Source organism: Acomys minous (genome assembly GCF_964271855.1).
Source record: "Acomys minous genome assembly, chromosome: 2".
Lineage (NCBI taxonomy): Eukaryota > Metazoa > Chordata > Mammalia > Rodentia > Muridae > Acomys > Acomys minous.
The window spans coordinates 77027937-77044767 of NC_140484.1; the positions used below are offsets into that span (position 1 = coordinate 77027937).

Consider the following 16831-nt stretch of genomic DNA (forward strand, 5'->3'; position numbering starts at 1 on the left):
AGACCTTAACTCAGTCAGAAAAAGGAATGTTTATATATAATTAACATGTTCGCTTCTTAGGGTGTGAGAATCAGGATCAGCTTTTTGAGAAAACTATCCTTTCATAAAATAAATGTTTTATAAATTATAGTGTAATGTGTCATGTAAAAAATAAAAAAGCGTGGACTAAAAATGCTGAAAGGATGATTCTTTACCTGAAATTCAGATTTAGGCAGGCGTCCAATATCTTATCTGGGAACCCTACTTCTGAAAGAAGAAGAGACCATATCTTGCTAGGTTGACTTTTGACCTTTCAAATTGTCTTGCACAAAAAGACCTCGTGAGTTGGAGGCGGTGCAGATGAGGTTCACGGGGGCGGGGCCAGGCGCAGAAGTGGGCGTGCCCAGCAGGCCCCGCCCCATCACGTGCCCCTCTGTGCCTGCCGCGTAGGCAGCTGGAGAGACGGCTAGGCGGTGGCGGTAGCTGCAGCTTTTGGCTAGGTGTGACTGCAGTCGCAGCACTGGGCTGGGCAGATGGCAGCAACTGCAGTGGCGGCGGGAACCGGCTCCCCAGCGGGGACCGAATCGGCGGAGGGAGCCCCGGGGCCGGCGGCGGCTCTGGAACTGTGGCTCAGTGAGTAGCATCGCACCACACGTGATCCCGCTTCCCGCCGCCCTGGTTGTCCTCCGCGGCGGGAGGGGGCCTCTAGGCGCGTCCGGGGGATTCCGGGGACCTCAGACCACCCCAAGGCTTAGTGGCCCAGCGGCATCCCATAGCAGCTGGCACGCGAATGCCTAATGATCTCTTCTTGGGCCAAGCACTGTGCAGAAGGCGTTTCAGCCATTGTTAGTCTGGTCGCAGACCCTGGGGGTACCTGCGTCTACTAACCCGAGAACTGTGCGGGCTACGCAGCATTTTTGCAGATCATTGAGTCTAAAGAGCTCATGTGGCTGCTGCCTTTAAGGGCAAAACAAGCCTTTATGTCTCGGTGCGTGTTTACTCTGTCCAGACTTAATTGTTCCTCGTCCTAGCTTCATGGTCGTCCCTGGAGGTGGGATTCTAAAGGTTCTCGCTTTTATCTGAGGAATTGAGGTTCAGAGAGGATAAAGAATTCACCCCTTGTGTGGGCTCCACAGCGTGCTGGGTGCGCTGCGATGGTAACACTGGGGTATTGCTCACAAAGACATTTTCATTGGCTACTGGCTACCAGAACGGCACCTCGTTAACAGAGGCTGGAGGAGGGGCGCATTTCGAGCATAGTAGGGGCTGTTTTGTTTACCTGGGGCATGACATAGCTGGTACACAGTGTTTGAGTGCACAATGGAGGAGGCCATATTCCAAACAGGAAACTGCAAAAACTCAGCATGAGAATGTAGAACATTCTGGGAGCTAGTAGGCCTCTTGGCTGGGAGTGCAAAGCTAAAAGAACAGAAAATCCAGAAAAGAAACCTCAGGCTAATTTGCTAATTGAAGTAAGAAGAGCATGGGTGGCTTTCTATGCCGCAGAAGGGACTGTATTCTTTTTAATTTTTTTTTATTACATTTTGTGTATTTGGGGTGTGGTGCTTGTGGAGGTCAGGGAAGAACTGGGGAAGGAGTGGGTCATTTCTCTCCCAGGACTTGAACTCAGGTCGTAAGGCTTGGTTGCAGGCACACTTCTGAATTATTGCTGGCTCAGAACTTTATGTTGGAGAGATCCAGTTCGCCTTTATTAAAGGCACCACATGCAGGATGAGTTGGTTGAGAGTGAGACTTCAGGCCTGGGATAAATATAAGGTCTTTAGGTAGCTTGGGGTGGGGAGGGGTGATGGTGGTGCAGTGGGACCAAAGGCAGTTGGGACCAAAAGCAGAAGGCATTAGCTGAGCCTAGGAGCAGGGTTTAAGGTAAACACAGACGCCTGTGCATTATTCGGATTAAAAACCTGGAGCAGGGTTATAGCAGTGGTGCCCACTTTCAAGATCTCTGAGTTTGAGGCCAGCCTGCTCTATGTAGTTAGTTCCATGACAGCTAGGGCTACACGGTGAGAGAACAAAACAGCACCCCCCAAAAAGAAACAAAATCCCCTAAAACAAAAAACAACCCCCCAAACCAACCAACCACCCAAACAGACAAAAAACCCACCCAACAATCCAGAAAGGATTAGCCGGCACCCACAACAGCCTTCCTGCCTGCAGGGTGCATTGATGGGCTTAGGGGGTGCAGGATGCAGGAAAAATCCCTGCTTTCAGGAGTCGAAAGTAATTGTGCTGAATGCCCCACCTGTGAGGAGGAGCAGCTGTGTTGTGACATTTGAAGTTCTTGCAGGACAGCGAGGCAGAGGCTCTGTGGGCGCTCAGTGGGCTCCAGGGAGGAGGACAGTTGGAGGGGTGGTTTGGGAACCACGCTGCTGTGGATGTGAAGAGCAGAGCTTTGGAGCTGGACCGAGGGATGAGCTTCCGTGTTTGCCAGGCTGATGGGACCAGTAGCCTGAAGGTTCAGATCAGGAAAGCTGTTCAAGGGGAGAGCCACAGAGAGAGGGGTGTGGTCTATGGCTTGTGGCTTCAAAATGGAGCCTGGAGGGAAAGGGAACTTTGAGTCTGGTAAAAGGTTCCTGAGAGAGCTTTGAGTGAAATGGTGGAGGCAGAAGGTTTGTGAGTCGGTGGAGAACAGCAGGCTTAGATTGGGCTTGGAAGAAAAAGTGTGTGCTGAGCAGGGTAAGAGCCAGCAGCTGCCTGTCTGCAACTAAAGTTATCCAAGGACTCGGCTCTCCAGCTCCTGCCTAGTTGGAGCAGTGAATCACAAAGCTCCTAGATCCTCTGACTTTTCAGAAAGGTCTAGAACCAACTTTTTTGTAAGTGCTTTTGAGACAGGTTCTCTGTCTGTCCTGGGACTCACTTTAGACCAGGTAGACCTAGAACCAACCTCTGTATGTAACGTTCCTTGAATTGTTCAAAGTTGGCGACTACTTTCAAAAAAAACGCATTGAAGGACTGCAGGGTAGTGTGTAAGGACGGTGTGCAAATGGTCCTCTTGTGGTGCTTGCTGTGAGAGAAGTAACTGGAGAGAGGGAGTGGGTGTCCTGCGGGAGCTCCCTTCCTGCCTTCTCGGTCTGGTCACGGCAGAGGGGCTTTAAGGTGGCCCTGGGAGCCTGAATGCGAAGTCCCGCGTCAGGGTGTGGCCCGCAGAGGGGGAAGAGCAGCTAGCCTTGGTGTCTGGGGGAAGGAGATAAAGGTGGTTGCACATGCAAATTAGTAGGTTCTTGTCACAGCAGTGGGCTTGAAGAAGGTGGGGAAGTTCAGGAGTGGTGGAGGAAAATTAAAACCGGAGCCCAGGTGCACACCTGGCCTGCACTGCGCTGGAGATGCAGGTTACAACATCTGTCATTGACATCTTAGGCCTGAATTCTGAGCTGTGGTAGGATGCCTCATACATCACTGGCTATTTAAGGTCTTCTTGGCCTCCAACCATTAGATGCCAATTAGATGCCTGACCTTGCCAGTCCAGACACCCTAAGGTGTTTCCAGACGTGTCTGATTTCTCAGGATGGGGGAGGGTTGGATTGGAAGTCCCTTCTGTCCACCCACATTCCCCCTCTCAGCCTGCATATCAGAAACGTGTATAGCAGGGGCAGGGGATTGGTTAGTGCTTATTGCACAAGTGTGACTACCTGAATTTAGATCCCAAACAAGCACATAAAAAGGCAGGCATGACTACACACACCTGTAACTCGGCAGCAGAGGGCAGAGACTGGCAGATGGGGGGCGGGGCGGCACGTTGGCTTGCTGGCTAGCCAGGCTGGGAAAACTAGAGAGTTCCAGTTCAAAGAGGAACCTTTCCACAAAAATTAAAGACTAGCCAGGCGGTGGTGGCGCACGCCTTTAATCCGAGCACTGGGGAGGCAGAGGCAGGTGGATCTCTGTGAGTTTGAGGCCAGCCTGGTCTATGAAGGGAGATCCAGGACAGCTAGGGTTACACAGTGAAGCACCGTCTCAACAAAGCAAAGCAAAAAGGAATAAACGAAAAACGAAAAAGAGAAGCAATTGAGAAGACATCTCATCATTAACCTCTGGTTTCCACAAGTATCTGCACAGGCGCGCGTGCGAGCGTGTGTGTGTGTGTGTGTGTGTGTGTGTGCATGCGCGTGTGTGCGTGTGTAGGAGTGTGTGTGCATGTGTGTGTAGGTGTGTGTGTGTAGATGTGTATGTGTGTAGGTGTGTGTGCGCGTGTGTATGTAGGTGTGTGTGTGTAGGAGTGTGTGCATGTGTGTGTAGGTGTGTGTGTGTAGGAGTGTGTGTGTGTAGATGTGTATGTGTGTAGGTGTGTGTGCGTGTGTGGGTGTGTGTGCGTGTGTGGGTGTGTAGGTGTGTGTGGGTGTGTGTAGGTGTGTAGAGAGTGCTGCGGTTTACATCAGGAGTGCTGAGGATGAGGTGGTTTCATGTAGGAACAAGAGCTGGAGGGGTTGGTGGCATGGGCAGGGCAGGACATAGCATGGGTGCAGACAGGATGGGAAGGCAGCAGTGGCAGGTGTTACCCCTACCTTCTCCTTAGACTTGTCAGCATCAAAAATGTTAATACATCTTTATGAAGGTGTTGTTTGTTTGTTTGTCTTCTGGTTTTTTAGACAGGGTTTCTCTGTGTAGCCTTGGCTGTCCTGGAACTCGATCTGTAGACCAGGCTGGCCTAAAACTCAGAGATCTGTCTGCCTCTGTCTTTTGAGTTGGGGATTAAAGGTCTGTACCACCACACCTGGCTACACGTTTTTATAAAGTTAAAATAGTGCCTACTATAGTGTATAGTAATTATCTGATAAACTGAATTATAGAAAGAAAAGAAAGAAGAAAAGAAGACCTAGAGAAGGCGTGGACCCAGCCCCACAGCGCCACACTGTCATGGAGAGTCTGTTTCTTTTCTTGGATTTGCTCAGGTCTTGGTTCCCGGCTATGCTCATCACAGAAATGGTTACTTTTCTTTGTCTGTGGGACCCTTGGCTTAGATGTGTCTATCATGGGATCTGGGTGACAACGAGGATGAAATAGGAAGATCACCAGACCAGTCGGATGGAGGAGGCAGAGATAAGACCCAGCTGAACTTTGGACTTTGTTTGAGAAGGGCTAGTTCTCCAAATGAGTGTCGGGAAGCTGTTACTGAAACTGCTTAAAAAATACAAAGAACAGCCCCTGTGCCCAGCAAAAGCCAGGCGGTGGTTATCCCAGCACTCAGGAGGCAGGGGGCAGGTAGATCTCAGAGTTGGAAGCTTGCCTGGTCTCTAGAGTGAATTCCAGGACATCCAGACCTACACAAAGAAACCTTTTCTCAAAAACAAATTGAACAAGTAAATCTTTCTATTATGCTTATTTATTGTCCATAATAAATAAACAGGTCCACTTTAGTTTTATCCCTCTAGCATGGAGGTCCTGGGGATGGAACCCAGGTGATGAGAAATGGCCAAGGCCTCTATACAGTTAACCGTCTCTCCCGCCCAAGGGTTATTTGGTTTTTCCATGGTCTTGGCTATGTAGCCTAGACTAGGCCGGGTATCTAACTCGAGGTAGTCTGAACTCGTGGCAGTCCTCCTGCCTCAGCCTCCTGAGAGCTGGGATTGCAGATTATCCACACCATGCCAGCTAGTGCATTTACCAGCGTTCCATGTGACTACATATAGCATTGCCCCAGTCTTGCTAATGAACAACTTTGAGAACTAATATCAGTGTAGTGTAATCCAGTTAGCTGGCTCCCTGTGGGGGCGGGTCTCAAAGCTTGCCATTATTGTGCTATTCCTTAGGGCAGGTGGCCTCCTTGGTCTCTGACTACGGATTCTAACTCGATTCTAGTAAAAGTGAAGCCCCCCCTGTCCTCGCTTCTGCCTGGACTTGCTCCTAGGTCATAGCCTGTCTTCTTCCTTCCTGCTCCGCTCTATTCCACCCCTGGGGCTCTGGATTGCAGTCTGCTTGCGTTTCGAAATCCAGAGCTGAGCTGCTCTCCTAGCCTGGAGTCCTGCTTACAGCACACCCACTGGTCTTGGCTGGCTTCCCCGTCAGCTGCATTGGATAATTGATGGTCTGGAGGGCCCTCGGTTATTGCCCCGGGGAAAGACTCCTTGTGCAGTGAGCTCTTATAGAGGGTTGAAATGGGCTCCTTGAGGTAAGGACGACTTCTCCAACCTCCAGGCTCTCCTTGCAAATCACTCTGTGACTCAGGTGATAGTCGTGGCCCTCGTGATTGGCTGGCAGCTGGCTGAGATCTTTTGGCTTCTCAACTGGTCACTCTGGGAGCCATTTCACCCACAGCTGGAATCTGTGCTGCTGGCTTTTAATACCTTTGACCCAAAGCAGAACAGGAACAGGCTTGCAGCAAATCTTAGGAAGCAAAAATGTGGCCACAGTGTTTATTTCTTGGACTCTCCTTGTCCCTTCCAAGGTCGGCTTCAGCACCGAGGACTGTGACAGTCACAAAGCAAAGAAGGGATATTTCCGGGGTCTCGCTGCCTGTTCTCCTCTGTCCCCCCAGCTCCCCTTTGATTCTGATTTGTGTCAGACAGATCCCAGCAGCTGTTGTCACCTGTCAGGCCCAGTTGCCGGGTCCTCGGGGGGTCATTTTCTCTGGAGCTGCTTGAGACCTCTGAAATAGCTCTGAAATAGGCAGTCAGGGATTATGTGTTCAGAGGCCAGGGTATTTCAGAACTGAAATAACTACCCTCTGGCGGCAGCCATGGGCCAGCCAGCCAGGCCTGCAGAAGACTATATTCTTCTTTAAGTGGTTATCTGTGCAGGCTGTTCTGGTGTCGGGGCTGGTAAGGATGAGAATCACCTCATTTTCTGCCTCACGGGAGTCAGACTTCTCCCGAGATCCTGTCCTGTCCTTGTCAGAGATCCACTTCCCACCAGGACTTGGAAGCAGGCCGACCTGGGACCTAATTTTCGTTTGTACAGTTTTCTTGCTCTGTGCCTGGAGTGGAGTTTCCTCAGCTGGAAAGGCTGAGGTGATAACGTCAGTGTCAGTCCTTCTGAGGACTTTGGCGTGGTGGCCTGCTCAAGTAGCAGCTAGAGAAAGAAAAAAAATTAAGTGGGGCGTTACTGTGGGGCCGTGAGTGAATCCCTTGAGTGAATTCGTGCCCAGAATCTAGCAGATAAAGAAAAATTTCTTATGCCTTTTGGAGCCTTTGCTACTTCCTTTGTTTTGGGGCACTTTCTTTTTTTACTTTTTCTTTGTTTTTTTACTTTGTTTTTTTACTTTTTCTTTGTTTTGGGGCACTTTCCTTTGTTACAGTGGGCCCTGGCCGCGCTGTGTCCTTCCTCCCCAGGTACTCCAAGGAAGGGAGGGGAAGACTGGATTCTGCACGCTGGGCTCAGCTGCTCCTTTCTTTGCCTCCTGGTCTAAATTTCTTTGAGGTGTCGACCCTGACTTTGTTGTGCTCCGAAGCGGGAACGTAAATAAATGGTGAATCACTTTTAGGTCAATCAGGCATTGAATCTGAGAATCACTGTGTTAAATAATTTATTTGAACAGCTACAGGTTCTAACTACACAACTGGGCGCATAATTTTTTTTTTTAAGATTTATTCTCTTTCTAGTTTTGTATATGTGTGTTTGTACAAGTTAGTGTTGGTAATTGAGGAGGCCAAAAAAAGGATGCCATGACCCTTGGAGCTACAGTTAGAGGTAGTTGTGAGTGGCCTAACATGGGCGCTGGGAACTGAACTCAGGGTCTTTTGAGTTTACCACATGCTCTTAACCATGGAGCCATCCCTCCAACCCTAAGATGTACAGTTTTAACAAGTTACTGCATTTTATTCCATGTTTAAATTGTGCCTCAGTGTGAGTGTGACACTGTAGAGATACTCTAGGAAGCTAGAAGATGGCGTTAGAGCCCCCTGAAACTGGACTTTCAAGTGGCTGTGAGCCGCTCAGGATGGCTGCGGGAACCGAACTCAGGTCTTTTGCAAGAGAGGTGCTCACTCCTAAACACAGAGCGATCTCGCCAGCGTGTACTACATTTTACTTATTTTGTATATGTTTGAGAGAGTGCTGGGGTTACTTCTCCTTTCACAATGTGGGCCCCAGGGATCAAACTCAGGCTGTCAGGCTTGGTGGCGGGTGCCTTTACCACCTGAGCCATTTCACCAACCATCAATTTACAAACTTAGGAGTGTAAAGTTTATTGGGGTAATCTTTTTTTTTGTTGTTGTTTGTTTGTTTTTTTGGAGACAGGGTCTCTCTGTGTAGCCTTGGCTGTCCTGGACTCGCTTTGTAGACCAGGCTGGCCTCAAACTCACAGCAACTCACCTGCCTCTGCCTTCCCAGTGCTGGGATTAAAGGCATGAGCCACCACGCCCAGCAATTGGGGTAGTCTTAACGGGAAGTCACGGCATGGTTAGTCAGGGCCCACCTGCATTCTGTGCCTGTGCTAAGCACTATGGGAATAATGCGTCACCGGTCTTGAAGGGTTTTTAGTTGCTTTAGGCACAGTAAGGCGTGCTTATGACTTTTATGGGAAAAGGCATAGACTATTTAGAATTAAAAAACTATTGATTACTTACTCTGAGCTGTTACTTTAGACACATTCTCCCTGAGTCACATGACAGTCCCATGAGGGAATGCTATACTATATTCCTTATTTTATAATCGAACGGATCCAGAGAGCTCAAGGATATTAATTGATGGCTGTGATTATTTAGGGTAGATTGACAGATCACCACCCTGAGGTGGCTGGAGGGGAGTGATATTAAAATGCCAGTCTGCACCTGCTGTGGAGAAGTTGAGGCCTGGGGGTTGGGAACTAGCCTAGCAAAATAGCCAGACGCTGTCAAAAAAAGAAGGTTTTGAGGAGTAAGATATTATGTACTTTGTGTGGTGGGAGATAAAAAGACCAAGGAAGTATTTTTTTTTCTTTCTTTCTTTTTCTTTTAATTTTACTTTTGTGGTACAGGGGATGGAATCAGGGTTTCAAATAACCTAGGCAAGTGCCGTGCACCTGAGCTCCACCCCAGGGGTGTGTGTGTGTGTGTGTGTGTGTGTGTGTGTGTGTGTGTGTGTGTGTAAGCTGACAGAAGTCACCGTCCCTTTGTGTTCAGGACAAAGTCTGTGGATCTGCCCTCTGATTCTCACGTGCCCCCCACGTGACATGAGTGTGACTGAAGCAGGAGGCGGTTAGGTAACTGGCTTCAGGTGGAGGATGGAAGACGGAGACTTGGAACTGGGGTGGGGAGGGGAGTAATTCTGTAATAGGAATTCTGATAAGACTAAAACTTTTTTAAAATTATATTTGTGTGTCTGTGTGTCTGTGTGTGTGTGTGTGTGTGTGTGTGTGTGTGTGTGTGTGTGTGGCCTCGCACTATAGTGCACAATGAAAGTCAGAGGACTGGGTTGGAGAGATGGCTCAGAGGTTAAGAGCACTGACTGCTCTTCCAGAGGTCCTGAGTTCAATTCCCATCAACCACATGGTGGCTCACAGCCATCTATAATGAGATCTAGTGCCCTCTTCTGGCCTGCAGGTGTGCATGCAGGCAGACCACTGTATACATAATAAACAAATCTTTCACTTATATCTGCATATTAGCCCAAGGGGCATGTCCCACGAAAGCCTTCACTTACCAGGAAACTGAGACAGAGGAGAGGACATTCTAGTGGGATTCTAGATGAGAGAATCATGGGAGAAAGGCAAAGTAGAAGGACCCAGAGGGTCCTAGAAGCCTACAAGTAGAACATTATGATAGGCAGATTTGGGCATAGGGGTCCCGCTCAAACTAAGGCACCAGCCAAGGACAATACAGGCGGTAAACCTTAAACCCCTACCCAGATCTAGCCAATGGACGGAACACTCTCCACAGTAGAGTGGAGAGTGGGATATTACTTTCTCACATACTCTGGTGCCTCACCTTTGACCATGTCCCCTGGAGGGGGAGACCTGATGGCACTCAGAGGAAGGACAGCAGGTTACCAAGAAGAGACTTGATACCCTATGAACATATAGAGGGGGAGGTAATCCCCCTCAGGAACAGTCATAGGGGAGGGGAGTAAGGGGAAAATGGGAGGGAGGGAAGAACGGGAGGATACAAGGGAAGGGATAACCATTGAGATGTAACAAGAATAAATTAATAAAAAAAAATGGTAAAAAAAAAAAAAAACAAAAAAAACAAATCTTAAAAAAAAAAAAGAAAAAGAAAGTCAGAGGGCAGCATTTTGGAGTCAGTTCTTTCCTTCCACCATTTGGGATCAACTCAAGTCACTGAGCTTGCGGGCACGTTCCTTTACCACTGAGCCATCTCACTGGCCTCCTGAAGAGTCTTGAAGAGTGAGTCGGCCTCCAAGAGGAGGAAAAGGCCTCAAGGCTACAACAATAACAATATCAGATTTCACCCCTGAGATCTTCTTGCCAGGGCAAGGATGGACAACCCAGGTCAAGAAGGTTGTAGGAGGGGCTGGAGAGATGGCTCAGTGGTTAAAAGCACTGACTGCTCTTCCGGAGGACCCAGGTTCAATTCCCAGCACCCACGTGGCAGCTCATAAATGTCTGTTACTCCAAGATCTAACACTCCCACACAAGCATGCATGCAGACAAAACAGCAATGCACATAAAATAAAAGTTAAAAAAAAAGTTGTAGGAAATGCTAGGACAAAACTAGTCTTGCTGTGGCAGGTTACTGCCTCTCTGTCATACCTCCCAGATGCTACCCCAGCCTGCCTGCCACATGCAAGGCCTGGACTGAGGCTCCTGACTAGGCATGAAGTAGGCACACACAGATCAACTTCAGCTCTGGAAAAGGCACGTGCTTGCTAATTAATTTTCTCATTTATGCATATCTTCAGTAAGGGCATAACATTTCTGCCACATGGTGCTTGACTGTGGTGAACGACACAGGTGTCGTACCTGCCCCTTTCAGCTATGATGTCACAGCCTATGCAGAAGGTACACATTTCTTTTGTTACGCTTTTTTGTTTGTTTGTTTGTTTGTTTTAACTCTATTGTTGATTCTTTGACAGACAAAGCTACAGACCCAAGCATGGTGGAGCAGGATTGGTCCGCTATCCAGAATTTCTGTGAGCAGGTGAACACCGACCCCAGTGGGTAAGTTCCTGTAGAGACATGCTTGACTTTGAGAGCGTGAGGCAGAACTCAGACCATTGTCTCTGGGAGCTGCAGCTGGGAATCCTTTCATTCTTTTTTTTTTTCTCCACTATCTAAGCATATTGGCATGGTGGTGTTGGTATTATTATTATTATTATTATCATCATCCTCCTCCTCCTCCTCCTCATCCACCAACTTGTTTTATAGCTACTGTTTTTTTTGTTTGTTTGTTTGGGTTCATTATATTATTATTATTATTTTTGAGATAGTCTTTCTGTGCAATCCTGGCTGTCCTAGAGTTCCATATGTAGACCATGCTGGCCTTGAACTCACAGAGATACTCCTGCCTCTGCCTCCCAAGTGCTGGGATTAAAGATCAATTTTTAAAAATGGTGTTATGTTATAAAACAAATGGAGCTAGGCCTCCCAATGACAGGAAACATGCTGATGTATTAGTTAGGATTTTAAAATTTAAGAAAGAGCTATTTTAAATTTCCGTGCATTTTGCCTGATGTGTGTAAACGCACTGCATGCGTGGCTGGTGCCCACAAAGACTGAAAGAGGTCAGACCCTGGACTTGTGTTCTGGGGATGGTTGTGAGCTGCCGTGGGTTCTGGGAGTCTGGGTCCTCTGTGTGCGCATCAAGTACCCTTAGCTGCCGAGCCATCCCCTAGTCCCTTACTTGTAATGATTTCAATACGCTATTTTATGTAGGAGAAGGAAGGGCAAGGCCGGCTTTCTTTCTTTCTTTCTTTCTTTCTTTCTTTCTTTCTTTCTTTCTTTCTTTCTTTCTGTGTTCTGCAATGGTGGGCACTGGACATAGACCTCATGCATGCCAACCACGCCTTCTACCACTGAATCACGTGTCTACCGTAGAGCAAGATTTTGTGGTTGAATTTATTTCCAAAGTCCCTTCGAAGGAAATAAAAACAAGTCCTTTGCCCAGATGTTGCCCCACATGGTGCTAAAGAGTCAGCTGTTTGTCAGCTTTGCACACTCCGTGCTCTGGCATTCTCTGAGTAGTTGTCCTGAGATGGGTGGGGTCTGTCATGTTCTGAGCTCCCACTGCCTGGCCTGGGGTTCTGGGAGTGGCTAATGCAGGGGGTGGGGCAGGGGGGAGCAGTGTACTGAGTGAGGCCCAGGCAGATGCTGGCTCCAAGTCCTACAGATGCAGCTGGTGTGGGAGGCCTCAGTGACTTCGGTGCGTGCCCCACCGCTGTGGGACGCCTTGTGGGAGGAGGAGCTGCCTGACAAGAGAGTGTGAGCTACTAGATTGCTTAGGTTGTTCACCCCACCCAGAGTCCAGGTCGGTTTTGTTTTTTCCTCAGCCCGACACATGCGCCCTGGCTCCTGGCCCACAAGATCCAGTCTCCACAAGAGAAGGAAGCCCTTTACGCTCTGACGGTGAGTTTGGCTGGCTGCTCAGCCCACACATTCCTGTCCTAACTCTAGAAAGAACACTGAGGTCAGCAGACAGGCTCTCCTTTCCAGGCACTGATAACAGGCTGGGGGAATCCTCAGATACTTACTGACAGAGTACCGTGTCTGCTTTGGGAGAAGGAAAGGAGAACTGCACCTCCATTAGCCTCTCCAACTTGGGTCAGGGCTGGCAACCATGGCAACCAACAGAGTGAACACAAATGAAAGTGGGGCTGGTGGAGCATTGTGCGCTGTCTGTACAGGGCAGCTGCTCTGTAGGCCTTGAGCATGGTTGCTAAGCCTGAGTTTGGGCCAGTGTTGTTAGATCTGTTCGTATCCCCCAAAGAAACCCAAAGTCCATATTTTAATATAAATTCTATAGATACTGATGGAAAATACTTTAAAAAAAAAAAGGTTTACTTTTAATGTGTATGAGTGTTTTGCCTGCATATGTGCCTGGTGCCCACAGAGGCCCAGGAAAATGCAGGTTCCCCTGGACCTAAAGTTGTAAACCACCATGTGGATGCTGGGAATTGAACCTGGGTCCTCAGCAAGAGGAGGAAGTCTTCTTAACCACTGAGCCATCTCTCCAGCCCTCTGCTCCCCCCCCCCCACTGCCCTTTTGTTTAAATGAAGTATTTCTTATTTCTAGAATTCAAAATGAGGCCAATTACTATCTTTAAAAGAAAGTTGGGGGCTGGCTGTGTAATTCCAGCCCTCGGGAAATTAAGGCAGGAATATCCCAGTTAGAGATCAGCCTGGGCAAAAATTGTGGTGGTTCAGGCCTGTAATTCCAGCATTCTAGAGGCAGTGACAAAGGGACTGCTGTAAGTTTGAGACTAGTCTGAGCTAGCTAGGGACTGCAAGGTCAGCCAAGGCTTTCAAATGAGGCTCTGTCTCAGAAACAGAGACTCATTTGCTATGTTGAAAAATCACTGTGGGCTGGGTGGGTGGCTTATGCCTTTAATCCCAGCTTTTGGGGGATAGAGATGGGCATGTCTTTGAGTTTGAGGTTAGCCTGGTCTACATACTGAATTTCAGGACAGTTAGGACCGCGTAATAGAGGGACTCTGTCTCAAAAAAAAAAAAAAAAAAAAAAAGCAAAAAAGGAAAAGGAGAAACTAGTCTGGGCTCAGGAATGCAGTCCCAGCTTGCCTTTGGATGCAGGGGTGATGGAGCAGCACTTCTTAGGCACTCTGTGCTAGGTGTCTACTGCTGGGGACAGGATAGTCATCTAAACACCCCACTGAGATTCATCTGGACCCAGACATGGCACTTCTAAGTAGAGGACACTGTTGGGTTTGGGGGGGGCGGGGTTCAAGATAGGGTTTCTCTGTCAGCACTGTTGTTTTAAGACAAGAGCTCACTTTGTAGCCCCTCCTGGCCTAGAACTCACTAGGTAGACCAGGCTGGCCTTGAACTCAGAGAACCCCCTGGTCTGCTGAGATTAAAGGTGTACTCCACCACACCTGGCCATTGTTGGGTTTTGTTTTAATAATTATTTTGTGTGTATCAGTGCTTTCTTTCTGCATGCATGTATGTATGTATGTATGTACATTACCCATGTGTATGGTGCCTGGGGAGGCCAGAAGAGGGCGTCAGATCTCCAGTTACAGGTGGTTTATACAATACCATGTGGGTCCTGAGACTTGAACTCAGGTCCTCTGGAAGCGCAATCAGTGTTAACTGCTGTACCAGCTCTCCAGCTCCATCATTGTTTGTTTTTTGATACAGGAGCTCATGTAGCCCAGGTTAGCTTTGCACTCAGCAGTGTAAGGATGAATTTCAACAATTTATCCTGCTGCCTGCTTACCAAGTACTGTATTACAGGTGTGCACACCCGGTTACTATGCTGCTGGGGCTCGACGGAGGGCTTCAAGCATTCGAGCAAAGACTACCAGCCGAGCTCTAGCCTCAGCCCAGCATGGTTTTGTTTGTTTTGTTTGTCGAGACAGGGTTTCTCTGTGTAGCCTTGGCAGTCCTGGACTTACTTAGTAGACCAGGCTGGCCCTGAAACTCATAGAGATCCAGCTGCCTCTGCCTCCCCAAGTGCTGGGATTAAAGGCGTGTGCCACCACGTCCAACCAGCATGGTTTTCTTGATCAGAAGATGCTTCCTTTCTCCTAAAGGCCAGAGGTCTTGAGAAAAGACTAGAGGGAAAGTTAGCTATGGTTTTGCGTGTCAGCAGCTGAGGCCTGTAAGCCTTGAGGCCTGTAGTGCTGGCTTTCCCTTACGGGGACCTTGTCTGTAGGTGCTGGAGATATGCATGAACCACTGCGGGGAGAAGTTTCACAGCGAGGTGGCCAAGTTCCGCTTCCTGAACGAGCTGATCAAAGTATTATCCCCAAAGGTGAGTATCTGGATTTGGCCTGTCCACCGTGTTGCACCTGTGCCCCACCTTCAAACTTATGTCACCCTGCAGAGGAGAGGCAGGCCCATTCTTGGACAGAACCTGCCTATTTGTTGGGAGCAGAGGCCCTTCATCCAAAAGCTGTCTCCTTGCTAGCATCTGGAAGGACCGACAGGTTTGCAGTTACCCACTATCCCTCCAGTGGTAGCATTTTTTTTTTCTTCCTTGAAAACGGCACCCTTGATTTGTGGGCTGTGTAGGGTACAGGAGGTGAGAGATGATAGCATGAGGCCAGGGTTTCCTGGGAGCGACAATGGAGGGATCGCCATGTGTGACTGTTAAGTTTGACGCTGCCTCTGGCCTTGTCTCCTGGACCTTTATTTCTGACACTTGTCTAAAGCTATGTCACTCACATGCCACTGGCATACGAGCTCTTTTCTTGTAGTGGAACCAGCTGCAGTGCTCCGGCACCTAGTGTGCATCCTACAGTTTAGCTGAGTTCTGACCCTATCTGGTTCTGTTGTTCTGTTTCCTGTTTTGAGATGGGTTCCTTCACCAGGCTGGCCTCAGCCTCAGTGCTGTGACTGAAGGCATACGCCACCATGCCTGGCCTCTGTCTGGCTTCAAACATGCCCGCACATCCTTCATACGAAGGGCTTAGTCCTGCTGCAATACCTGTTTTGAGAGCTGATCACGAGCCTTGAGTGTCTTTGGGGTGCTATACATTGTAGAAAGCCAGTTGGGGGTTTTCAGGACTCCTTCTCTCCAGGTCCCAAAATTCATTAGGACCCCCACAACCCCCACCCCAGAACACAGGAGAACACTGTGTAATACAAACGGGATGACCCCTGGGGAGAGCTTGCTGTGGGAAAAAGGCCTGTACACCTTCCTAGCATTTTGGTTCTGAAGGTTTTTTGTTATTATGTTTTTTTTTTATTTTTACTTTTGTTTGTTTGTTTAGGCAGGATCTCACTGTGTAGCTCAGGCTGGCTTCAGACTTGTGGTAACTCTCCTGCCTTGAACTCTTAGCTATTGGAACTTTAGCCGCAGTTCTCAACCTGTGGGTCAAATGCCCCTTTCCCGGGGGTTCTCCTAAGACCATCTGCATATCAGATATTCACATCACAATTCATAACAGCAGCAAAATTACAGTTTTTAAAAAAATAGTTATTTATTATTATGCATACAGTGCTGAGAAGGGCATCAGATCACATTATAGATGGTGAGCCACCATGTAGTTGCTGGGAATTGAACTCATGACCTCTGGAAGAGCTCTTAACCGCTGAGCCATCTCTCCAGCCCCCAAAATTACAGTTTTGAAATAGCAATGAAAATAAATTTATGGTTGCGGGGTGGTCACCGCACTCTGAGGAACTGCATTAAAGGGCCACAGCGTGAGGAAGGCTGGGAACCGCTGGGCTATAGGAATGAGCTGCTGTGCTTGGCTCCGTGATGAGCCCTCGTAGAAGTGGTGGCGACTGGATCATGCTGAATCTGAAAGGAGCTTTGGGGCCTGGTGCCTCTGGGTGTGTCTCACTCCCAGCCCACCGTAGACAGCTCACTTCTGAGCTTCAGTAGCATCTGTTGGGGGTGGGATGGGCTGGCTAGCTAGCCGGAGTCCTGTCCAGTTCTCTAATTCTCCCGCTCACTTCAGTACCTAGGGGCCTGGGCCACGGAGAAGGTGAAGGGAAGAGTTATTGAGATCCTCTTTAGCTGGACAGTCTGGTTTCCAGAAGACATCAAGATCCGAGATGCTTATCAGATGCTGAAGAAGCAAGGTTTGACTACAGCGGCCATGTCACCTGTCATGTCACCTGTCCTCATTGTGTGTGTTGTCTCTGGGCTCAGGGTCTCAAACTCACTGTGTAGCTGACAGAGCCCTTACTCATCCTCCTGCCTCCACCTATCACATGCTGCCATGCCTGCTCTGCTTTGCTTTGCCTTTTTTTAATGCAGTGCTGGGGGTTGGATCCAGGTTTCATGCACAGGAGGCCAGCGCTGAGCTACCTAAGGTCCCCTTTACTGCTCAGGTTGCTCAG

At 48.7% G+C, this 16831-nt stretch overlaps 1 protein-coding gene across 1 annotated transcript in view; it reads left to right on the top strand.

The window, feature by feature from the left end:
* The first annotated feature begins 400 nt into the window (after positions 1–400).
* The window catches only part of GGA2 (golgi associated, gamma adaptin ear containing, ARF binding protein 2), a 37665-nt gene continuing 21234 nt past the window's right edge, over positions 401–16831 (top strand). Inside the window, exons 1-5 of the mRNA XM_084772121.1 lie at positions 401–612; positions 10939–11023; positions 12352–12427; positions 14694–14792; positions 16447–16570. Coding sequence (XP_084628247.1) covers positions 513–612; positions 10939–11023; positions 12352–12427; positions 14694–14792; positions 16447–16570 — 484 coding nt within the window. The 5' untranslated portion in view covers positions 401–512. The remainder of the gene's footprint in view (positions 613–10938; positions 11024–12351; positions 12428–14693; positions 14793–16446; positions 16571–16831) is intronic.